The sequence below is a fragment of the Maniola hyperantus genome, chromosome 13 (assembly GCF_902806685.2).
Source record: "Maniola hyperantus chromosome 13, iAphHyp1.2, whole genome shotgun sequence".
NCBI lineage: Eukaryota > Metazoa > Arthropoda > Insecta > Lepidoptera > Nymphalidae > Maniola > Maniola hyperantus.
The window spans coordinates 4,957,499-4,984,328 of NC_048548.1; the positions used below are offsets into that span (position 1 = coordinate 4,957,499).

The 26,830-nt window shown below is 37.1% G+C and overlaps 1 protein-coding gene across 1 annotated transcript in view; it reads left to right on the top strand.

The window, feature by feature from the left end:
• Window positions 1-18,241: 18,241 nt before the first annotated feature.
• The window catches only part of LOC117987402 (ubiquitin carboxyl-terminal hydrolase 7-like), an 18,733-nt gene continuing 10,144 nt past the window's right edge, over window positions 18,242-26,830 (top strand). Inside the window, exons 1-6 of the mRNA XM_034974411.2 lie at window positions 18,242-18,412; window positions 19,662-20,032; window positions 20,696-20,859; window positions 21,432-21,691; window positions 23,341-23,515; window positions 24,254-24,446. Coding sequence (XP_034830302.1) covers window positions 18,356-18,412; window positions 19,662-20,032; window positions 20,696-20,859; window positions 21,432-21,691; window positions 23,341-23,515; window positions 24,254-24,446 — 1,220 coding nt within the window. The 5' untranslated portion in view covers window positions 18,242-18,355. The remainder of the gene's footprint in view (window positions 18,413-19,661; window positions 20,033-20,695; window positions 20,860-21,431; window positions 21,692-23,340; window positions 23,516-24,253; window positions 24,447-26,830) is intronic.

Genomic DNA, 26,830 nt, shown 5'->3' on the forward strand with positions numbered 1-26,830 from the left:
CGCAGCGCTGGCAGTGACTAATGCTGATTGGACGCCCGCCGACACCTCCGCGCCCCGCTACGACTTCACCACCCGCGATCGCCTTGTCTCCCGCTCGGCACGACCGTATGCGCTTGCCGAGTGGGAGAATTAGATATAAGTTCAATTTTTAATGTATAGCCTCACTTCGCCTCTTGCCTTTGAACTGAGAAGAACTAGAACTTGAAGTACTGTGAACCTGAAAAATAGTGAATAATTATTGTGATCAAGAAAGAAATACAGTCCACTGAACCCTCCGAGGAATTGTTTTGAATCCCTCCCCAACAGTATTGGTTAAGAAGATTCTAACCAAAAACAATTTTGAAATAAAAGGCACAATTTCTATAGCATAGGTGTATTTCATTTTAGAAATGGAGTTTCAATAACAACAGAATTACTATCAATACCTCGCACAATAGGAGCCGTAATGTCTTATATCACGCTATTGTTAGAGTTATTGTGGAAATTCGAGTGAAATTGTTACCTATATCCTTTTGTTGCGAGCCCGAACCATAGACACTTCAAAAAATTGGTTCCGAAAATGCTTCCCCTTTTCATTTTCAAAGAAGTAGACTTCGGAGTCTCCTTTTAGAATGAGAAGGGTTTAGGCAACAGTCCACCACGCTGACCAAGTGCGGATTGACAGAATTTAGCAGAGTTAAGCCATTAGACTTGCTTTAGCGGTGAAGAAAAAAATCGTGTGAAAACCTGCATGCCTGAGAGTTCTCAATAATGTTCTCAAAGATGTGTGAAATCTGCCAATCCACACTTTACCAGCTTGGTAGACTATGGCCAAACTCTTCTTATTCTGAGAGGTGATCTGCGCTCAGTAGTGAGCCGGCGATGGGTTGATCGTGATGAGATAATCCAAAATAGCAGTGCCAACCGCGGGTAAACGACTTAATTACGCCATAACGCTTAATTGGAGCCTAGAGGCAGGCAAGGAGAAACGAGAAAAGGCAAATACCTATCATATTCTTGTGTACCGTGTGTGTACCAAATATTCTTAAATTTTTTATTATATGCGGCAAAAAAGGCATGTAACCCCTTTAAATAAAACGTGTTAAAACCACATCTGTATAAGCTAGCGGTAGACATTTTAAATTTTTTAAGTAAATTTAACATGCCCCATTCTGGGCATACTGCTAATTAGAAAGTGCAATGAACGCACAAAGCCGCACCTTCGGAAATGCACTTTCCGAGAGCAGTATTAGAACGACGCAGCATTTTGCACTTTTTGTTTGTGTCAGATTCTCCCTCTACTCCAGTTCGGCTACAGACGGTCAAAGAAAATAATAAACAAAAATTTTCCTTGCTGTTAAAAAAAATGAAAATATTACAATAAGAAGCTGTGATAGTCTAGTAATTAGGACGTCCGCCTTCTAATCGGAGGTCGGGGGTTGGATCCTGGGCACGCACCTCTAACTTTTCTGAGTTATGTGCGTTTTAAGTAATTAAAATATCACTCGCTTTAACGGTGAAGGAAAATATCGTGAGGAAACCTGCATGCCTGAGAGTTCTCCATAATGTTCTCAAAGGTGTGTGAAGTCTACCAATCCGCACATGGCCAGCGTGGTAGACTATGGCCAAACCCTTCTCTTGAGAGGAGGCCCGTGCTCTGTAGTGAGCCGGCGATGGGTTGATCATGATGATGATTACAATAAAACTTAAAGCTAGCCTTATCTAATTACTATACAAATCATGCCCGCGTGGAATGGTGCCAAGAATACTAGCTGCATTTTCGCGCTGGACAGCCAGGCTGATCCGTTCTTGTTTAATGAAAGTAAGGGACTTTTCCAAGTACACTATGTAGTATTTTTTTTTTTTTTTTTCATTTATTTGGATCACTAACAGCTAATCATATACATCAAATACAAATTTAACAATACAAAAGTTTTAAGATAATATGACGAGCTAATTAAAAGTAATCACCGCATGCGAATGTGTCAGGTAATTTTACTACTAAAAAAAAGTTACTTAATTAAAAAATAATAATAATATAAATAATATAAATAAATAAACTCTAAACTAATAAACAAATGTAGGTAAGCAGTTCACATGGCATCAAGTAAATTACTATGGCAATTCACTTAATGCCATATGAACTGAATTCCGGAATTTAACCAGTGAGTCCGCGTGTATGTCTAGCACATTGAGCTTATTGTAAAGTTGACTTATTCTAGGGATTGGCGAGTTAACACCCATAACTGTTGAGCGTCGAGGAAAAGAAAAAGAAGAATTTAAAGGTTTTCTAGGATATTTCGAAGGAACCCTTAATTTAAAGCTATTTGAAAGAGAAGAACAATCTATTTTGTTGTTGAAAATCTTAAATAAAAATATGAGATCGAGTTTTGTTCTACGAGTTTCTAAGGATTCCATATTAAAGAAATTTAGTCTGCTATTATAACTTCTTAGGTTTTTTACTTTTCCAGCCGCAAACGTAAGATGCCAAAGAAAGCGCTTTTGCACTCGCTCAATCCTAAGCATATGTGTAGCATAGTGAGGCCGCCAAACAACACTGCAATATTCTAAAGTGCTAAGTACTAACGCCTTATATAGTAATATTTTTGTGCTAATCTTAGTAAATTCTTTCCCATTTCGTATAATGAATCCCAACATTTTAGATGCCCGTTTAATTGTTATATCTATATGAGGTATAAAAGTTAAATTACGATCTATAGTTACTCCCAGATCCCTAACAAGATTAACTTCACAAAGAAAATTATTACCAAACGAATATGTGGACGGTATGACATTAAATTTCCGTGTAAACTTTATATGCATACATTTTTTAATATTCATCTCTAAGTTATTGTCCGTGCACCACTGCACCAGTCTATTAACATCACTTTGCAAAAGCTTCGTATCATCGGGGCTATTTACTATTCTGATAATCTTTAAGTCATCCGCATACAAAAAAGGTGTGGAGTTCAAAAAACAATTAGTGATATCATTAATAAATATGTTAAAAAGAATGGGGCCTAAATGGGAGCCCTGAGGAACCCCTGATTTTATTGATTTATGACCAGATTTATACCCACCCACAACCACAAAAAAAGAACGGTTGACTAAGTAAGATTGAAACCACCGCAGTAATGAACCACATATGCCATACATTGCTAATTTATGTAACAATATACTGTGAGAAACTGAATCAAATGCCTTACTGAAATCAGTATAAACAGCATCAACCTGTTTATTTTTGTCAATTGCCTCTGATAGTTTTTCTACAAATGTAACTAAATTAGTGGTTGTTGATCTGAATTTAGCAAAGCCGTGTTGGCAATCACTAAGGTATTTCCAAAAATAGCTCTGAAGGTAGGGACACAATAATGCTTCAAACACTTTTGCGAAAGTCGAAAGCAATGATATAGGTCTGTAGTTGGAGATCATTGTGTCGCTTTCATTTTTGAAAATCGGAACCACCTTAGCAACTTTCCATGAAGTAGGAAAGACACCAGTGTCAAGTGATCTATTATATATTACTGTTAGAGGCTTTGCTAAACTACGAGCACACTTAAATATGAACAACGGGGAAACAATATCAGGTCCAGTGCCCTTTGAGGGATTTATATTTTGTAGCATCTTTAGGACATCTTTTTCCCCGACGCTTAAAGTCGAAAAGGAGTCACCATTTATGCTAATTGAGTTAAAATAGTCTTTACTTATAGCACATTGACTTGAGGAATCATTGTTAACTTCATCTTTATACACAGAGAAGAAATAATTGGCAAACATATTACATATCTCTATCCCGTCCGATGTTGTAACGGCTCCGTTAGACATTGTAGCAGGATATGAACTACCTACGCCTCTTTTTCGCTTATGTAGATACTGCCATGTTCATACTGTCATCAAACTTATTTCATACTCGTAAAATTATGCTATTCATTTGCTCACCTAACTCACTAAGTCACCTGGAATAGTTGGACTACGAGAATATCTTCTTGATGTTTATACGTAGTAGGTATTCGAACACCTGATAAATACTTACCCACACCTAACAATTAGTATAAGACCACGTAGCTGGGACCTTGATTTAAAATTTTACCAAAATAAAGAATTTAGGTATACAATACAGAAACACATTTTGCGAGTAGTCTACTTAAATGAAATTTATTAAGGGTCATGTAGGTACTTACCATCTAAATAAGAAGAAATAGCTTGAAAAAAAGCTCGACGATCACTGCAGCCGTGTTGCTCGTACATTATCTTTTTCTGAGAGCATTTTGCTATGCCTTTGAAGTTTGCTGTACCTTTGACATTGTAAAATTTCCATTAATTCACATTCGTCGCTCTTTCACAGTTCATATTTATGCATAATATCGGAACTTCTATTTTTGTCGACAAGAAGAGCTTCGGTTAGATTTCCTGATATGCCCGCGTACTGCTCGAGGTCTTTTGATTTTAATGCCCAAGCCGCCGGGACTGCTGCTCTGACAATTAGACAATTAAGGCTTCGCTAGGTTCTATAAATAGATGGAGAGGCAAAGCCATTTTATTACCATAATTGATTAAAGAGGTCTTCCTCTACTCCCAAATCAAAAAAACCAAATCTACCCACCCAGGCTACATTATTAAGCTACGTGAACTTTTATACCCACATTTGTGCTGTACAAAAGTAGACATATATTCACAAAACCCCGGCGAGTCCGCCCGCATCTCTGATCTTTTAATCTCCTAATTACACGTGAGTGCGGTGCGGGATTTCACCGAAATGTACGAGTAAGGCCTGTTTGTACAGAAGTTACCTACTATGTAAATACAAAATAATGGAAAAAAAAAACAATTTTTGTGGTTTTAGAGGAGGCAGCACAGCAGCTCTACACGCCATTTGAAGTATGAACACCTTCATACTGTGTCCAAGTTTTCTGGGGCAGAACACACATACACATAAGAGACGTCATGAATGATCTAGGAATGCTAGGCTAGGATGCATAGATGTGAATTTTGGGGTGGAGAGTCTTACATTTGTATAATGCTGAAGAAGAAAATGAAGTGGCTGGTAATACAAAAATACATTTAAGGCATAATATAAAGAAGAAAGGCAAAAGGATAATCTTAAGAGCCTTTCATGTTCAAGAGGACAAGTCGGGCCGTGGCAGTAATGGTAGGTCAACAAGGAGGGTAACTTAGTACATTATTGCTTGGAGAAAGCAGGAGTTTTAGCCGGTAGGAGTTCGGTACTATCCGATTCGGGTTCTGATGTCTATGAGGATTTCTCCTTCTACAAAAAAAAGTTTTCAGTATATTTGAACTGGATGTGAAGACCGCGTACCAACAAGCACAGTGTGGGACGAACTCCAACCCGCCGGACTGAAGACCTTAAGAAGGTAGTGGAAAGTGAACGGATGAGGGAGGCGGAAGACCATGTATGGTGGCTTTAACGGTGCTTTAACAAAATGTACAACTCAATATGTAGTATCTAACGTTTATATAGTACCTAAATAAACTTGGCAACATCTATAAAATCAAGCCTTACATGGGAAATGGATGGCTCCTGTTTCCCCCTTCAATTTGAGTTATTCCTTGCGTTGCCAACTCAAATCTGCATATATTCTTTTTTGTAACAACGTTGTTTGAATTACAAGAAGCTTTATTGCGAAACGAAAAGGTAAAACTAAAAAAGCTCCATTTTTCCTTTGATGCTAGTTGCTATTTGTACTTATGAACGATTTGGTTATCGATAGGTTCTTAAGGTGGGTTTGATATTTCAATTCGAAAGTGTACTTACTCTACCTAGAATTTTTATTTCTTAGCGCTACATGTCTAGGTAAAGTACGCAGCAGAAAATAATGTACATTGACCTTTTTTATTTTTATTTTTTTTATTTTATTATTTTTTTAAAAGAATATTAGCCATGCTAATCATGAATAATATTCCTGTTTCCCCTCCAACTAAGCGTAAAGCTTGTGGTAGGAGTCGGTACGACAATAGTGCAACGGGTGGGGTTTGAACTGCCGACCTTTCGGATTTCTGTCCGCGCCTTAACCGTTGAGCTATTGAGGCTTTAGAAAGAGATGTCGTTAAGACCGAAAACGTCACATATGTATGAGTGACAGAGATAACTCTAAAGATCGATGTTCTTACATTATTTTCTGCTGCGTACTGTGGATATAGTATAGTATATTTTGAATTTAGACTAGCTCTCAGTACCTAAACATATACTTAACTTCGCACAGCTCCACATCACTACCACTTATAATAGATGTTAATATTTCCTACGGGGATTTTATTTGGTAAGTATTCAAATGCTTACTAGATCCACGTACAAAGTACCTGCCTCAAACTAAGTGCTTGCACTGCAGCGTCGTTCTCCGTCTTTCAGTTTTGCAAAATCATCTCCCGTCGATTTCTCTCTGTTCGAAGTTTTTCTGCTTTTTTCATGCGATCCGCTTCGTCAGGTTTCAAATGCGAGCTACCGAAACTATCGGAATTCGAATCTTATAGAATGAAAAATTATAAAAACTGTTCCACTTACAAACAAAAGCTAACGGGTTGAAGAGCAAATGATTTGTTGAGTTACCTAGTAATTTTAGTTTAGTAGCCTTTACATACGTAATAACAAAGTTGCCTGTTGGCATAATTGTATCATATGATAAGAATTTTATTATTAGTTACTTATGTACATATTATTTTGTAATACCTAGTGTCTAGAGTCTAACAGAGGAGGTACCTACCTACTAACAGTAAAAACCAACCAAGTGCGAAACAGGTTCGCGCACCGAGAGTTCCGTATTACAGTGGTATTTTTTCGACATTTTGCACGATAATTCAAATACTATGATGCATAAAAATAAATTAAAATCTGTTTTAGAATTCACAGGTATAGGCCCTTTCATATGATACCCCACTTGATATAATATGTAGTTATCTTAGTTCGAAAATTGAAAATACTAATTATTAGTTTATTACCACAATTTAATTTTTTTATGTGATGTAACCACAAATTCACAGTTTTCAGATTTTTCCCCTAAAGCCAGCTATAAGATCTACCTACCTGCCAAATTTCATGATTCTAGGTCAACGGGAAGTACCCTGTAGGTTTCTTGACAGACAGACAGACAGACAGACAGACAGACAGACAGATAGACAGACAGACAGACAGACAACAAAGTGATCCTATAAGAGTTCCGTTTTTCCTTTTGAGGTACGGAACCCTAAAAATGAGCACACAAGGTTTAGTTTCATTATGTTTTCAAGTTAGGTACTTCGTTAGCGCGCTATAAAATGTACACAACACCATCTAGTATGCAACATGGAAACTACTGAAACTAAACAAATGCACTAAAACATGGTGTATAGACATTACCTGTACCTAACTTACAAATGCACTAAACCCACCCTGACATCAGTCACCCCATTATCAAGGTATGATTCATGCATTTAATATGCTGTTCAGGAAAATGAATGGAGCCATTTAGGATGTAACGAGGCTCCGTTAAAATGTTTCGTTGTTGCGTTGCGACACGAAATTATTAATGATTCCATTTGTTACACGCTTTGAGATGCTGGAGTGCGCAAACAAATGCCACATTACAACGGTGGCGTACCTTTATTTGTTAAATTGATGGTATTATGCTTCATATAAATAATATTTTCTATTTAAAAGTAGAAATATTTTCCTTTGATACGGGATACATTGGCAGATTAGTATCATACTGTTAATTATTATTAACAAGAATCCAGGTATATGATGCCCATAATTTCTTTCTCGCGTGGATTTAGGTTATAAAAATCCCTTAAGAACTCTCTGATTTTCTGGATTAAACTACTAGTCTATTTTTTGACCCGGAAAATCAAAGAGTTTCCGTTGTCTTCTCATCAAAATCGATTAAGCGGATGGGCACAATGAAAAAATACCAGCAGACAGACACATTTTTAACTTATAACATTTTATGGGTTATTCCATAAAACATAATGCTTATAAAATAAAATATATGGATAATAAATAAATCCGTTCATCTCAGAGCGGATATTGAAAAGGCTGAAGCGTTTCAGAAGAGAGATAAAAGCACATAAAGGCAGATTTAATTATAATACATCCCGAAAGATCTGGCCCAGTTAAAACCTACATCATACACCATTCTAATAAATCAAGTAGCTTATTTGAAAAGTCATTCGAGTTTTGTTACATTTATTTCAATCTAAGTACAATAAAATTTTGAGAACTTCAAAAATTCACCTGGGAAAAGAATATTTGATTAATTGATTAAAGTACCGGCTGGTTGATTCATAGAATCTAAGTGATACTAGGTGGGTGCCTTTGACTACCCGTTGTGCCAGAGTTTTTTTCATGCACATGCAAATTGAGAACCAATTCCTTTCAGCGGTGTTCCCATTATACTATATCCAAGGAAAAAAGTTAATACAGGGCCCTCTCTGTTACGTAATACCAAACAAATGACAGAGACGAAAATCTCAGTGGGCACTAACCATTTTGAGGCACCAACCAATCACAAACGAAACTATGTTTTTGAATAGAATTCAGAGTGTTTTTTTTTCGACATGAGGTTATTAAAGGGGCGGATCAAATTACTAAAAACGGGCAACGCATTAGCAGTTCCTATGGTGTTGCAAATGTACATGGGCGGCTGTAATCTTAACATCAAGTGACCCACCTGCTAGTTTGCTCGCTATTCGTATAAAGAAATCTACATACGGTTGTTATATACTTATAAAGAGGTCAAGTTTGTAAGTTTGTTTGTAGCAAGTAATCTCTGGAACTACTGAACCGATTTTGAAAATTCTTGCACTAGTAGAAAACTACATTATTCCAGAGTGGCTATATTTTATTTTCAAAAAAATTAGAGATCCTACGAAACTTGTAATAAGCTACCCGTGCGAAGCTCGCTAGTTGGGAAGGGTCGTTAGTTGCATATAAACGCAATCAAAAAAAATTGGAATGCAACCCCGTATTTATCCATATTATCTACCTAGCACAGCTGTTTTACGATACAGTCAGTCTACTTCCTCAGAAATGTGAAACTAAAAGCTCTCTAAAGTTGGTGTTGCCAACCACCAAGTAGCACCTAGTCTTGGTACCGCCGTGTTACATCCGGTTGATCAATTGGAGATTACTTATATATATGGAATTAGATTTAAATAGTAAATATGTGATTTTAATTTTCTCTGTGATTATTTAAATTAGTTCAGTTTTAATTCATACTTCAGGTTATGATAAATTATTGTTTAGTTATAAATTTTGGCGATACAAGTTCTGACGTCACAGAAGTTCCGTTTATGATTGAGTAACTTAAATATTAAAACACATTATTCATTTGTCAATTAATTCTCATTTAATTACTATAATTTTAATTTAATTGTTTTATTATAATGATTGTTCTAATCTTCTTTTAAATGTATACAATAATGTTCCAGATATTAATTGAGTTAAATATCTTTTGAATGTTCAGTTGTCAGTATTGAAGACATTTTACTTTAGCGTAGACAGAGAGGTACCCTACCTTGGTATAAAAAGGAAAAGATTCGAATGTAAGGTATTCATTTTGCTGTAACAATAAATCTGTGAGGAAGATCTGCTTTTATTTAAGTCTATCCCCACACTCTGTCACATTGGTTTTCTGTCTTTTATCGAAATTGTCCTTTGTCACACCGTAGGTAACTACCAGTAGGTAGTGTAGGAATGTCCCGTACAATGGGTTAAATGTAAACATTGCAACAATGTAGTTCCACGGGCCACTGACCATGTAAACACGGGTACCTACCTACTTACACATACAACCTTTGCTAACTATTGTAGGATCTGAACAAAGCGAAGGGAAATAACTGTGAAACTAGCTCAGAATTTATTTACAGCAAGCTTACTCTGCGAATACAATTATGTGCGCGGTATTCCACGCATCCTCGTAGGTAGGTAGGTTACGGGCAGCTTGAGCAGTTGATTGCTAAACAACGGACTGCTCGAGCAGTCGCGGTTTGGTGTAGGTGACAAAAGAAAGTTAGCGTGAGGTAAAAAAAATTTGATCGTGAACCTGCGTATTGAGTGATTTTTCGATCATTTTGGTAGTATGGAATAAGACGCGGCGGAGGGAATGTATATGCTATCACGCTATTGATGTGGGGGGTAATAAAGAGGTAATTTTTGAAAGTTTGTGAGGAGGAGTAAAATTAGGATTAGATTTCCAAGATCCTAAAACACCTATAGAAAAGCTCCAATTAATGTGTGAAAGCTTTTGAGACGCGCCTTTGCAACTAAAAATTATCGGCTAGTGTAGCGTTGGGAATCGGGGAGGAAAAATTCTATAGCGGTGATTGAGTTAGCGCCTCAGCCCGGGGAAATGGACGTCCGATGTCGCCTCTGTAACGCAATACCGCGGCTGCGAGCGCCCATTTGCACGGGATTGAGTTACCGAACACAGTTTGTGGAGTTGGTGAATTCTCTGAATACTGGAAAAGACGCAGGCTTAGCAGTTTGGTGTTTGTTCAAAGTAACGCTATTTTTTCATGGCATGTACTTACCCACAAACTGTCAAAAAATGAGAAAATGAATTTTCACTTTTTAACCATATTGGGTTGCGCTTGACTGCTATCATACCAAATAGTCTTAAATATGTAGTAAATGACACAGCCTACACCTATAAGCTATAAGCTGGAGCGCGCCTGTCTAGAAGATGCTTATTATATTGACCCTTCTTTTGTTTAGAATAAGTATTAGCCAATTTTATTATGCTGACTAATATTCCCCTTTCCCCTCCAGCTAAGCGTAAATTTTGTGCTAGCAGTAGGTACGACAATAGTTCAACGAGTGGGGTTTGAACCGGAGACCTTCCGGATTTTAGTCCGCTCCTATAACCGTTGAGCTATCGAGATATATAACATGCCTTAAGCATAAGAAGCGCCGGAATAAACTATACCTACATAATGTGTGGCACAACCACACAGACATGTATTTACAAAACCCAAAGTATAACGCGGCAGGTCGAGATGGAAATCGGGGTGAGGACATCCCACACACCCGCAAAGTCCCCGTGCTAGTCCGGTGCGGGATAATGCGAGAGACGTGTGGGACGGGGGTGTGCAGGGCGTTCCCCCGCCTCCTAACCTGATTACCATCTTGAGTTGTCGCGAACTATAGGTACCTATTTTGTTTCTATTAGTCGCTTCTTTTCCCTCTTATTCCACAAACTCCTGGAAGTGACATAGCAGTGACTCGTTTGGAAGGAATGAACAAGGTTTCCGACGACGACGGCCTTGTAAGTGCTTCCAAAAAGGGCCCTGATATGACGATCAGTTTTATTGTGTTCACTCGGAAAATGACATTCGTTGCTTTTGACATGTCTGCTTGGCCGGGGACAAATTGGAATCTGTTTTATTAAATGGAAAATTTTACTACGAACTTTATAGTAGGTACCTACCTAGTTAGGTATAAAATAATCTCTATGTTGTAAAATTGCGTTAATAAGCAGTCAGTCAGTAAGCATTATGTAAAATCGTCAATCGCAAAAATGATTCAGAACCGTAGTAAAGGTAGGTACCTACTTACGTAAAGTTATTTTAGCACTAAGTGCCCATAAAGTAAAAACACGAAAAAAGTATTTTGAAAATTCTTTAGAGGTTCACGGTTTTTAGATTCCGTACCTCAAAAGGAAAAAGGACCCCTTATAGGATCACTTCGTTATCTCTCTGTCTGTCTATCCGTCTCTCCGTCTGTCCATTTGTCCGTCTGTCCATCTGTATGTCGTGTCTGTCAATAAAACCTATAGGGTACTTTACGTTGACCTAGAGTCATGAAATTTGGCAGGTATGTACCTAGGTCGTATAACACAAGTAAAGGAATAAACCTGAAAACCGTGAATTTGTGGTTACATCACACAAAAAAAAATTGAAATGTGTTAATGAATAAATAATTAGTGTTTCAATTTTCAACTATACCAAGTGGGGTATCATATTATGAAAGGGTTTTACTATTAATTAATTATTAGGCTTTAATATTCTAAAACAGAGTTTTATTTATTTTTATACATAATAGTTTTTGATTTATCGTGCAAAATTGTACACCTTATTTGCTAAAAGTCCTCGGACTGATCGCAAATAACAAAATTGAAAAAAAAAATCGTGCAAAATGTCGAAAAAAATATCCGGAACCCTTGGTGCGCGAGTCTGACTGTTTCGTAGCTACATTATCTCGTAAGCACCAAAGGTTATTATTATACATTAACGTGGCAAGTGTAAGTAACTAAGTGTAGGTAAGTACCTTCGACTATAAAATTATACCAACGGATATCTGGTCCCTATAACCTCCTAGATTTCAGACAATCCTTTAAACCCTAATTCAAAGCACTGAGCTATTGTAAGATAAGTAAATCTTTTAGACACTCCAATGTCAAACTTCGTAACTACATAATACCTAAATGAAAATTCCGTACAACCCAATTCCTAAGTGTAACCATTGCCGATAGATATCTATCGGAAATATGTTTCCAATAAAAGGGTCCTCAGCCAACTCAGCATCCTTTAAGGCTTGGAAGAACAAAACGCGCCATTGCAGAGCGTTATCCCTCTCTATTTGTTTTTTTTTTTAATTTAGGTATAGAATAGCGCTTGCCTGCAATCAGACTTGTTGGCAAGTGATGATGCAGCCTAAAATGGAGCGTGCTTGCCTAGAAGATGCCTATTTGTTGACATGAAGGTACACATATTAAAATTGTATAGGGCTTTCGGTCGAAACCTCTTCTCAATAATAACTTACCTAATAATAGGAATTTTCAGGAAATATTAATGCGGTGAGCTCCTTCCGCTTAGGTACTACTAGTCTAATAAAATGAAATAACTCTAAGTATTGCATGTAAGATTAGGATGCCATGCAATATCAAGACATCACTTGTTCGGAAAGCAGCTTCTACTGTGAAGAGCTAGTTTCTACGCTCGAATTCTATTAACGTTGGTGAGATGTAAAATCTTCATACTAAACACACTGATGTCGTTACGAGCATTTGGCTTTACCTACGCTATTTAGGCTGAGATCTATAGAGCGCATTTTGATTTTGCTCAGACTTAAATTGAGTTAACATGAGACAGATTTATGTGAGAGATATAGCTCCGTCTCGTTTTAACTGTGTCTTAAGTTTAGGCTAAGTCAGAGTGCGCTCAATAAATCTCACCCTCGCACGAAGCTGCCATCGCGTTGTATTTTTCCAGGACTTTACAGTTAATCGGATCTCGAAAAGGCCCTTGTTTCAATTACTGCGAGGTCAAGATTTAATTCCTTTTGACGACTACTGAAACGGTTCAGAAATCTGAGTTGTACCTAGACTACCTACCCAGATATTATTTATACACTAGTTCTGCCCTGGGGCGTCACGAAACATTGTAACCTTTTTTAAATGCTCTCAATATCTACTACTGAAAACTAAAATAAAAGCTCTTTTTGAGATAGTGCTATAAGTAAAGAGCAGATGTAGGTACATTGCATTGCAAAAAGATCGCATCTATTTTTTTTTAAACCTAATATGCTACTGAAGTAAAATATCGCAGTAAAGGCAAAATTTTAAATCATTGTATTAGTAGTAGCTATGTATATAATTTCGACAAAATTCTAAGATTGGTATAATTTATGTCCGCAACAAACATTTTTTTGTTCTATTCTGACAAAATTTTCTGAATAGTAGACGTAATCGTAGCTTTAACGTAGCGTAGGCCGTAGGCGATTGCTACGAAACACGACTTATTAGCTATTTCAAGAAATTCGGAAAAATTAATGACCGCACAATACTAATATCTAAGTCAAAAGTAGTGCCTATTATAATCTATAATAAAATACATTATATTATATCTACAATATAATGTATTTTACATACACGTAGTTAACCTTAATTTTACTGCTGCTCTACAAAGCGTACCCAATACTTAATATCCTGTGAACCCAATTTGTCCTTAGTCCTGTTCATTACATTTTCCCTCCTGAATATAGAAGCCTTTGTAATGTTTCATATAGGTGAAGCTATTACTATATATTACTACACATTTCCAATGATTTCGAACAATAGGTTATCCTAAGCTTTAGTTTGCAACTCTACCAACATTCTTATCTCCCAATCTGCACACTGCTTGCTACCTTTATAGGTAACTAGCTGATGCGACTTCGTCCGCGTGAAATTAGGTTTAAAAATCTCTCTAATTTTCCGGGAACTCTTTAATTTTCCGAGATAAAAAGTAGCCTATGTCACTTTCCAGGTCTTTATCTATACCCATGCAAAATGACGTCAATCTGTTGCACCATTGCGACGTGATTGAAGGACAAACCAACAAACAAACACACTTTCGCATTTGTAATAAGGGTACTAACTAGTTGACCCACACGGCTTCTCTCGGGTGGACTTTTTCGAAATATATTTTCTTAGTAAGAGTTTACGTTATAGAGAGAACCTAAACACAAAATCTCAAGCGTTTAGACTCAAATTTGAGCTGTTCATTATCATCATCATCATCGACTGATAGACGTCCACTGCTAGACATAGGTCTCTCGCTTGTAGGAACTTCCACACTCCACGATCTTACGCCGGCGGCTCCCTACGACTCTTGATGTCGTTTGTCCAATTTATACTTAGGTCAATGCAATACATTTTCTTCATTGATTTTTTGGCGCATTTTGACTATTGAAATTATATTGAAAACTAGCTGCCCCGGCGTACTTCGTACCGCCTAACAGTCGATTAAATTTTGTTCTCCGTAAGAACCATCCTCGTACTTCAAGGAATATTATAAAAAAAGAATTAGCGAAATCAGTTCAGCTGTTCTCGAGATTTGCGACACATTTAGCGATTCATTTTATTATGAAAAAATTAATTATACTTACCTATCCAATGTATAATTAATTGTACAGATTTCACAAAATCCGAGAATGTGCCTGGAAATTAACCAAACTCTAAAAATATCGCAAAGATGATAATAACAATAAACATATTAAAATAAAAATGAACGTAATAATAATCCAGACGCAGAACAACGGACGAACTTGCACAAAGTAGTCAAAAGCTTGCACGCAAGCACGTGATGTATACGTTACAGTTAAAAGACGAAACTTCGCCACTCCCGGGTATGCCTAGTCAATGCGTAATGTCTTTAGTCAAAGACCTGCAATCCTTCAAATACCTTAAACGAATGAAATTTTGATCGATTCTAGGAATTTTGTTGACCTAAACTTGTCGCTGCTGTGATAGCCTAGTGGTTAGGACGTCCGCCTTCTAGTCGGAGGTAGGGGGTTCGATCCCGGGCACGCACCTCTAACTTTTCGGAGTTATGTGCGTTTTAAGTCATTAAATATCACTTGCTTTAGCGGTGAAGGAAAACATCGTGAGGAAACTTGCATGCCTGAGAGTTATCCATAATGTTCTCAAGTAGACTATGGCCAAAACCGTTCTCACTCTGAGAGGAGACCCGTGCTCTGTAGTGAGCCGGCGATGGGTTGATCATGATGAAACTTGTCGTCTCTAGTAACTCTCCCAGTCGCATACTGAATAATAAACCGATGCGATATTTCTAAGCAACTAAACTTGTTACTTGAGCAGCAATTAATTAATACCTACATAAAAGTGTATAAACGACTATTTCACTTTTCTCTGATTTGTTAAGTTATACTGACCAATGATATTATTTTCACTATACTGAATGATTCGTTAGTCAAGGGTTCGAGCCTTAACCAACGTATCATTGAATCATCAATACAATTCACAAGTTTACTTTAGATCTCTATACCTACCAGACCTAAAGATTGACAAGGCAGATATAAGAGCGACGGAGACTTTTGACTATAACATATTCAAATGTATGCAAACTTGCAAAGTGAAAATAATGGGGAAAAATATAGAGAGAGCTAATTAGTGCCCTTGTTACTGTCTCTCCGGTTTCCTTTTATAACCGTTTTAAATATAGGTAGGTTTTATAGTTAAGAGGCGTTCACAGAAAACGTCTCTTTTATTTTATGTTAGCTTATGCCTCTCTCATTTTTATACATTCGTGTATATATACCTACTACCTTAATATTATTCTTAAGGGAATGCCGACTACCGAGCAGCGAGCCATGAGTAGACATTTAATGCGAGCTATAATGAGAACTCTTCTTCTTCTTTCTTCTTTGGTGTAGTGCAAGTTCTTGGACTCCCTGTACCACTTCGACCGTCTCGGTCCCATGGGATCGGCATTAATTTTAAATACTTGCAGCTGCTAGGTACAGCAGCACTGTCCTAACTAGAAATAATTAGAGTAGCTTTAGGACATAATCAATAGCCTATAGCAAAAAAGAAAATAAGCTTGCAAGATCCGTAGTAGGTGCAAAAGCTGTCAGAGCCACAAGAATCGCAAAAGGAGCACGCAACTCATTTTTCAATACTGAAAATCATAAATGCATCGATAGGAACAATTATTATACGATGCACCTGAGACGTCATATACGTCATTGACCGTGGAACGGAAAAGAAATAATAAATCGAGTAGTTATAAATGTAACACAACACATAATAAAGTCAAAGTCAAAGTCAAAGTCAAATGATTTATTCAAAATAGGTAATTAATAACTCTTTTTGAAGGTCAGATGTTGGATTTCTAAGATATAGTGGTGATAATTATTACGCAAACTTAAAACTAAAGCTACGAGGAAAACTAAAGCTATAAAAACTAAAACATGTCTAATAAAGAATTAGGTATTGTTAAAACCAACTAGCCTAGGGAATATATTATAAAGCCAAAACATAGGGAATAAAGGCTATCGAGATTCATTGGATTTGTTCCCTCATTACGAAGCGGCAATTAACCTGAATGGTCGATTTTGATCTAATTCGCTACGAATCATTACCGACGAATAATTATTTTACTTAATCGAACGCTGACGATAACGATGTGCTTATGCTCTTAAATTAGATGCAAAATGTTCTACATCAATGGATTTCACTTTCTACTTATTACATACGAATTTTCTGAAAAATGTTCCAATCCACAATCAAGTCAATTAAATAAAAAAGTTTATTGAAAATCACACTAATCTATTATTATCAAGGCGAAAGTTTGTAGGTGTGTATCTGTGTACGTGTTCGTGTATTCCTTCACGCACAAACTATTGGACGGCTGAAATTTGAAATGGAGATAGATTACCTATAACATTATACTGGATTAGCACATATAGGCTACTTTTTTATCCTGGAAAAATCCGTGGTTTCCGTAGGATTTTGACAAACCACAATTTGTAGGGACGACATATAGGGAGGATGAGTTAATCTGTCAGCATAATTATGGCATGGGTTGATCATTGGCTCCAATGAAATAAGTAAATATGTACACTTAAAAAATCCGTGTTTTATAAATGCCCGGAAGATATATTTTTAATAATTTACATAATCGTCACAATAACATCCAATTTAAAATTAATTTTGCACTGAACGTTTCGTTCCTTTGTCCCACATTCAAAGCCTTATCATAATAGCAGCTTCATAATTAATATGTTTGCATAATTTGTCTTTAATAGAAGGCCATTTACAAATTTTAATTAAGGGTCCAGCCGCCCAGCATCTGTCTGTCAGTCCCCAAACACTGAATAATGTCGTCGCAAGATGACTCGAGGATTTAATTAATATCTGGTAAACGGGATCCAGCCTGCTATAGGCATTATACCGAGTGGAATCATTTTATTATAGTACTTTATGATACCTAGGACAAAAGTACTATTAGATAAACCTACCTATAATTTTTATTATTTAGATACAAATTAGCCCTTAACTGCAATTTCACCTAGTGGGAAATGATGATGAGATGAGATGTGATGAGAAGGAAGCGAGCTAACCTTGAAGGGGGTATGGCACCTAAACCACTTTGGTTTCTACGCGGCTTCATACCGGAACGCTAAATCAGTTGTCGGCACGGCTTCGCCAGTAGGGTGGTAACTAGCCACGACCGAAGCCTCCCACCAGACCAGACCAGAGAAAAATTAGAAATAATGAAATTCCAAATTTCTCTTGCCGGGAATCGAACCCGAGACCTCTCATTAATAAGACTACAATATTTAGTAGGGGTCAGTGCAAATTCTAATAAAAATATGCAGCCGCAGACGGCTATAATATTTCTAAGGGCTGGTCTTTAATATAGGACCTTTTATGCCATTAGAAAGTCTTTCTAGAAAAAATAAATATCAACCAAAAAGCAATGACTGACGTAGAATTATGTCATCGGCCAAAATGTTTTTCTCAGTAATTTTTATAGATATTTAATTTACCCAATATTTACCATACATCTATAATAATGTACAATTAAACACCCAAATGAAATGTGACGAGATTGAATACCTCATTTATTTATTTTCGCAATTTTATTCGATTGCTACTGGAAAATGCTTAAAACTGGCAGTGTGGAAAATGAAACTGCCCAGTCACCACAAACCAACACAGTAAGTTTTAATATTAAGTATTGCTTCAATATTTGTACATCGATGTTTGTAAGTAAGTTTATTAGCTGATTTGCGTGACTTCTTCTACGTGAATTTAAGTTTTAGAAAATTCCGTGGGTACTCTTCAGTTTTTCGGTAGAACTGTGGTATTCATCTATAACTTTGTAGATTTCAATGAGGTTTTCACCTTGATTCAGTTCACAATCACCATGAAGGTATAAACAGAATATTAACTACCTACTTAACATATTATTTACTACCCTATCTCCACGACTTTGTCCGCATGGACTACACATATTTCAAACCACTATTTTACCCCCTTAGGGGTTGAATTTTCAAAAATCCTCTCTTAACGGACGTGTACGTCGAAATAGCTATCTACATGCCGAATTTCAGCCCGATCCGTCCAGTTGTTTGAGCTGTGCGTTGATAGATCAGTTAGTCAGTCAGCTTTTCCTTTTATGTATTTAGATACTAGCTGATGCCCGCGACTTCATCTGCGTGGATTCAGGTTTTAAAAATCCCGTGGGAACTATTATTTTCCGGGATAAAAAGTAGCCTATGTCACTCTCCAGGTCTTTAACTATACCCCAAAAAATCACGTCGATCCGTTGCGCCGTTGCGATGTGATTAAAGGACAAACCAACAAACAAACACACTTTCGCATTTATAATATGGGTAGCGATTTAATCTATTCAATAGTTAGGTTAGGTTCCAACCTTGTGAAACTGGGGCGAGTCAGTTAGTAACTAAATTATAATGAAATTTTCATCTACCTACTTTTTTGTAACCGTCATCTCAACCCTATGCTGGCCAATGGCCTGACGATGGATTGAGCTGATGACGATGATGATTATGATGAGCACGAGTCTCCTCTTAGAGTCAGAAGAACTTAGACCATAGTTCACCACGCTAGCCAAGTGGTTATTGGCAGTCTTAGCACTCCTTTGAGAACATTATTCTCAAGCATGCAGGTTTCCTGTCTTAGTTTTCCTTGAAAACAAGTGATACTTAGTTCCTTGAAACGCATGTAAATCCAAATTATAGGTAGTTCGGGATCGAACCTGGGTCTGTTGAATAGGAAGCCAACTTCTTAACCACTAAGCTGTCACAGTAGATTCTTCGATACTGAACTTTTTATATTTATACTTACACAATCATTATTATCTATGGTAGTTTAGAATTCGCTCCTAAAAAGGAGGTATTGTACAGTACAAGAGCACGTATATTTTTACCAAATTAATTTTAGGACAACACAAAGAAAGATAAAGACCACGGTTTTCTGGAAGCGACCTTCCGGGATATTACGACTGAAGATGAGGACCCCACTCGTTCGGAGGCGACCTTCCGCTTCACAGTAGAGAACTTAAGTCAACTGAAAGAACGAGTCTTATCACCCCCTTGTTACGTGAGATCTCTACCCTGGAAAATACTCATACTTATCCGTAATATCACAACCCCAAACCATCAACAGCAAAAAGCACTGGGAGTTTTTATTCAGTGCAATGGGGATAACGAGATATCTGGGTGGTCTTGCTATGGACTGGGCGAATTGAAACTAATTTCATTTAAACCTGACGGTGAACATCTTTGCAGAAATATCCACCACATGTACCATTGGTAAGAACTCTTTCTGAGGCCCTAGTGTACCTTGCCACGTTTTTTTTAGTAAACTAACTAGCCTTTGGCTGCAATTACACCTGTTGACAAGTAGGTAATGATAGAGCCTAACATGAAGCGCGCTTGCCTAGAAGATTCACTCTCGACTTGAACGTAAACTTAACTGAACTTAAAAATGGAAAGGCAAACGAATACCGCAAGGGCGTTCCATATCCTTCTCTAATCTGTGATGCCTTAGCTATTATAACATGACATCCGCATTGAGGTAAATCTTTCGTTCAAAATGGACGAGCACGTTTTAAAAAGGTTTTTAATAACGGCTTCCCACGGTGGGTGATATTGCGAACGGACGGGAACCAGCCCGCACTGACCCACCATAGGAAGAGTAAGTGTCGGCCGTGGTAGCGCAGACACGTCGTCGTCGTCGTCATCCGAGCCTTTTGCAATGTGCGCGGTACGTGGCTGTCCGTGTTCGTTAGCCTTGCGTGATAATCCGCAGAACCACGCACCGTGGGAAGCCAGTTTTAAAGTATATAAGTTGTTGTTGTGGTTTGTATGCTGTCATTCCATCAAAATTGGTAATTGAATTTTCCGGCTACTTTTAATATTGTCTGATTGAATTGAATATTGTAACTTGGTATTAAGATTGACTTTATCTTCCAGCAAAGAAAACGATTGGGGCTTTGCACATTTTATATCATGGGACGAATTGGTGGATCCAAATAACGGTTTTGTTTGCAATGATTCCTTGACAATCGAAGCTCACGTTGTTGCGGACGCTCCACACGGAGTTTCTTGGGACTCTAAAAAACACGCTGGATATATTGGTGAGAAACAAAAGGTTTTTTCATTACAAGTTAGCCCTTGACTGCAATCTCATCTGGTGGTAACTGATGATGCAGTCTAAGAGGAAGTGTGCTAACTTGGAAGGAGTATGGCAGTTTTATTGAGCCCATAAAAGTCCCCGACAGGTTGAGATGCAAATTAGGGTATGAGGCGGGGGGAACGCCCCGTACACCCGAGCTCGCCCGCACCGGGTTAGCGCGGGGGCTGTGCGGGTGTGCGGGGCATTCCCTCCTCGATTGCCATCTCGACCTGTTGCGTACTTATACCTCTTATCGGTTTCTACACGACATCGAACTGGAACGCGAAATCGCTTGGCGGCACGCTTTGCCTGTAGGGTGGTAATTATGAGCTATAGACGTGGCCAGGGTAAGTAACCAGACCAGACCAGAGACAATGTAGAAATTATAAATTCCCAAATTGTCCCTGCCGGGAATCGAAGTTAGATCTTTATCTTTCCAGTTATAAGGCCACAGAACATCTAAAAAAAAAACTAACTTATTTACTTATCTAATAAAATGGAATACTCCTAGCTAAATCTTATACTGAATTGCAGGTTTAAAAAATCAAGGTGCTACATGCTATATGAATTCTCTATTACAAACGCTTTTCTTTACAAATGTTCTTCGGAAAGCGGTTTACCAAATCCCTACTGTAGGAAGTGACAGTTCACAATCAGTCGCTTTCGCAATGCAACGAGTGTTCTACGATCTCCAATTTTCTGATAAACCTGTGGCTACCAAAAAATTGACGAAAAGCTTTGGCTGGGAAAACATTGATTCATTTATGCAACACGATGTCCAAGAGTTTCTTCGAGTAAGTTAAAGTATTGTCACAGAGTAAGGATGTTACATATGGGTCCGAGACATGGTCGCTAACTATGGGCCTCATAAGAAAGCTCAGAGTCACTCAGCGGGCGATGGACAGAGCTATGCTTGGAATTTTTCTACATGATCAAATCAAAAATAAGGAGATCCGTAGGAGAACTAGAGTAACTGACATAGCCCAACGGGTTGCGCAGCTGACGTGGCAATGGGCAGGGCACATGGTTCGTAAAACCGATAGACGTTGGGGTCTTAAAGTGCTGAGATGGCAACCTCGCACCGGAAGACGCAGTGTTGGAAGACCCCACACTAGGCGGATGGACAACATCAGATGAGTCGCGGGGAGCTGCTGGATTCAGGCGGCGCAAGACCGTGGCGTGTGGAAGTTCCTACACGAGATCTATGTCCAGCAGTTGACGTCTTTCGGTTGATGATGATGATGAAGAATGTTACATACAGAGGTTCGACGAAGCCATCTAGACAGGGCCATGGTGCGGTGAGTGCGGGACAAAGGAGCGACCCGAACTAGCCTACGTAGTTTTGTATTGAAGGGTCGTATTGGTCATCATTTACTACAAGATCAAAGGCGTCGGACTACTAAGCCTCTCTTTATACTGTGGTACAGTACAGGTGACACTCCTTATTAGTGGTTAATGGCTATACCTACAGTAAGTTTAAAGATATATCGAAAACTAGCTGATGCCCGTGACTTCATCCGTGTGGAATAAGGTTTTTGAAAATATCACGCTCCAGGTCTTTATCTATACCCATGCAAAAAATCACGTCAATCCGTTGCACCGTTGCAACGTGATTGAAAGACAAACAACAAACCAACAAACAAACATACTTTCGCATTTAAAATAAGGGTACTTCGGAAATCGCGAATTATTTTTTGGTAAATTGTACTAGAAAAGGCCAATTTCGAAGGTGAATGTCCACACTCCACAGGCTGGTATAATATGCGAATACAGAATGTGATCTCAATTAACGATGGGCGATTGTTGCGAAATAAACAATCGAATGATATTAATTGAACAATCGATCGTCACTTTATTCATCTTCACAAAAACAATCTTATAAAAATCGACAATCGATTGTTAAATTTTTCATTTCATTTGATTGTTTAGAAACAATCAAATGAACTTTGGTCGCAGAGGCCATAGTCTGGAACGAATAAAATCGAAAATGTCATTCATCAGATCCGCACGCTAAGTACCTAACAATTGAACAATCGAAAGCAATCGATTGTTTTCGATTGTTCAATTATTGTTATTCGAATGAATCGCCTATCGCTAATCACAATATTTTCATCCACTAACAAAGAGCGTCAACTGTACTTATAAAGAACTAGCTTATGCTCGCGACTATGTCCGCGTGAAATACACAAATTACAAACCCCTATTTCACCCCCTTAGGGGTTGAATTTTCAAAAATCCTTTCTTAGCGGATGCCTACGTCATAATAGCTATCTGCATGCCAAATTTCAGCCCGATCCGTCCAGTACTTTGAGCTGTGCGTTGATAGATCAGTCAGTCAGTCAGTCAGTCAGTCAGTCAGTCAATCATCTTTTCCTTTTATATATTTAGATTTTATTTATATTCTAGTTCCATAATATTAATACTGCATTGTTACACTTTTCAGATTCTACTAGATAAATTAGAGGTGAAGATGAAACTTACTGTAGTTGAAGGTACAGTTCCGAAACTGTTCGAAGGCAAAATGACGTCCTTTATAAAGTGCAAGAATGTTAACTGCACAAGCACCCGCGTCGAAACTTTCTACGATATTCAACTTACCATAAAGGAGATGAAAAACAGTAAGTTAGTTTGTTAACTTTTCCTGGTTATTGCAACTTAAAAAATATACTGCAACTTGTGCAAATACCAGCTTTTTTTCGCTTGCTGCCAGTGACAAAATTTGTGACGAAATATTGGTACTAGTAGTATTAGTAGTAGTGAGGCAGCAAGCGAACCGTGGTCTACCGTTCAAGGCGTCAGGCGCGAACCCAGAAGTCGTAGGTTCGAATCCTGCCGGTTCCCCAAGATTTGATATCATCATGATCAACCCATCACCGGCTCACTACAGAGCGCGGGTCTCCTCTCAGAGTGAGAAGGGTTTTGGCCATAGTCTACCATGCTGGCCATGTGCGGATTGGTAGACTTCACATACCTTTGAGAACATTATGGAGAACTCTCAGGCATGCAGGTTTCCTCACGATGTTTTCCTTCACCGTTAAAGCAAGTGATATTTAATTAATTAAAACGCACATAACTCCGAAAAGTTATAGGTGCGTGCCCGGGATTGAACCCCCGACCTCCGATTAGAAGGCGGACGTCCTAACTACTAGGCATTCACAGCTAATTGATTTGAGATTTAATATACAGTATTTAAAATTATTTAGAAAGCGGGTTTATTGTTAGCTGTTTTCATGCCCAGGAATCAGGATGATCTAATTGATTTTTACCTTGGATCGTACCGGTACCCTAGAAAAACGTTATACACAGGTAGATTTAAGTTTGTACTATAATTAAAGAGAATATTATTAACGTTTTAGTTTACGAATCGTTTAAAGACTACATCAGCACGGAGTTGTTGGACGGGGATAATAAGTACGACGCTGGCGAGCACGGGCTCCAGGAAGCGGAGAAGGGAGTGCGATTTGATACGTTTCCACCAGTACTGCATCTGCACCTATTGAGGTTTCAGTACGATCCGCAGAGCGGTGCGCCTGTCAAATTTAATGACAGGTAAGACGTTTAGTGGCAATGTTATACCCAGTGGCGTGTACATGGACTATGACTATGGTAGGCAGGCACCATGCATGCGCAAAATTAGAAAATCGTTCTTCAATAATAATTTGTTGTGGATTATATATCCACATTCAATCCAGCTATCCTGTATAGTGGATTATATATATATATATATATATATATATATATAAGTAGTAGGTATTATTGGGGCATCTGGATCACAGGAGATCCATATGCCCCAATCTATTAGAATAGATGCCACAATCTATTAGAATAGATGAAATTTATCTATTTGAATCGATGTGAAGTAACAGATGAAATTGAATAGATGAAATTTTATCTATTCAAATAGAGCAAAATGTATTTAATAAATATAAGTTTTATTAGAATACAGCGCTACCCATCTATTGGAATACATGTAATTTAACTATTGAAACAGATGTAAATAAATAAGTATAAATAGATGAAATTGAACAGATGAAATTTATCTATTCACACTGATCAAAACGTATTTTAAAATAGATATTAGAGTATATTATACAGACCCTTAGTAAGAGAGCAGTTCCAAAACCAATCAGGAAAGAGGAATTTGAATGATTAAAACGTAGCTGTATCTAAGTATTCAAACAAATAAAACTTGAGTTCATTTGTTTATTATTGTTTATTTGATTAATATATCAATTATCTATTTAAATTGATTAATTGATGTATCTAATATATTTAGATTTCTTCTTTGTATATTTTGATCAGATGAATAAGTTTATATATTCAAAAAGGTCCATAATACAGAAAGATAATATACGAGAATAGCAAGACAGATGCAGTTTATTTATTAAAATTCACTGGTATAAGAATGATAGTTTTTCAATAGGTTGAACTAATCTATTCTATTTAAATAATAAGATATGAATAGAAATAAAACACTAGTATGTCAAAAAATTCATATATTAATTTAATATTATAATAATTCATTTACATTTTCTCGACATTATAAATCTTTAAAGAAATAAGAATATTACATTTATCCTACATTAAAGCGCCTGATTAAATTATTTTCCAAACACCATTTTTGTAGACAAATCACATTCCTAACAGCACAAATATCATTATGATACATGCAATAATATAAATCATGAGATAACAAATATTTTTGATGTAAGCTTATTAAACTAGGACAGTCTTTATCTTCTAAATTAAAAACAGAATTATTTTTAAACATTTTAAGTAACCATTCACTTTTTTCAAGACCTTTCACATATATAGTTTTGCCATCTAAAATCCTTTGGATGATATTTTTATAATTTTGGTACGGTATGTAGCCTTCATTCCAGAATATCCCTCTGTTTCTTTCAATCCAACATACTTGTTTTCTTACAGTTTTTGTTAAATCATAAAACGGAAATGGTGGTTTGATTAAGAAACTTTGTATGCGGTTGTTACAAATAATAGCTATTTCTTTTAAAATAAATTCATTTTTATCATTTTTAAAACCTTGGATATCTACTATAGCGTTCATGATAGTTTTCGAACTATATTACTTAAGGGTTTATACTCTATGAGCCGATCATTTATTATAAGACAATAGGCTGTAGTATTTTCGGGGATATCTTCAGAATTTTCTATTTCTATTCGCACGTCCACTGGCCCAGTTTTTAAATTTTCATTTTGTCTTGTACAATCAATAACAAACAATGGAGCTTTTTCTTTAAAGGTTAACAAATCAAGCAATGGGTCCACAGGGAGGTTGTAATAAGACTGACGGAATCTACTGTACATTTCATATAATAAACTGTATTTATTTTCATCAAAGTTTAGATTAAGAGATTCATACGGATAATATTGTGAATTAAGAAATAGTGTTACATTATTTGTCTTACAATGATCGAAAGAAGAACAATCTTTGGACTTATTATTTTTCCTGTTAGTTTGAAGACCAAAAATAACATACCGAGGCTTTTCCAATTGAGAAGCTGTCTTAATTGACCAAGAATGTTTTGTAGTTTTAGGCAAAAACGGATATTCATATAAATCCCAGTTTCTGAAAGCCATTTGTATTGGTTTGTCTTTTTCTAATATTTTAAGCAATGTAAGCCTTTCACGGTCTGATACTTTTACATGTGGGACTCGCCATTGTATTCTGTCTATAGTTAGTTGAACGTTTGTAGTATCGTCTATTTTTACACTATTTAGATTGGTGTTACTTCTGTTCAAAATAAGTTCATGTTTACAATTCATAATTATTTTATTATAATCTTCAGCAAATCCCAATATTTTATTTAATGGAATAATAACACTGAAACATCCATCATTACTTTTGATTCCTTTCAGGTTCCAGCCCCATATAGCCGCAACTTTACTTTGCCCCATATTCATAGACACAA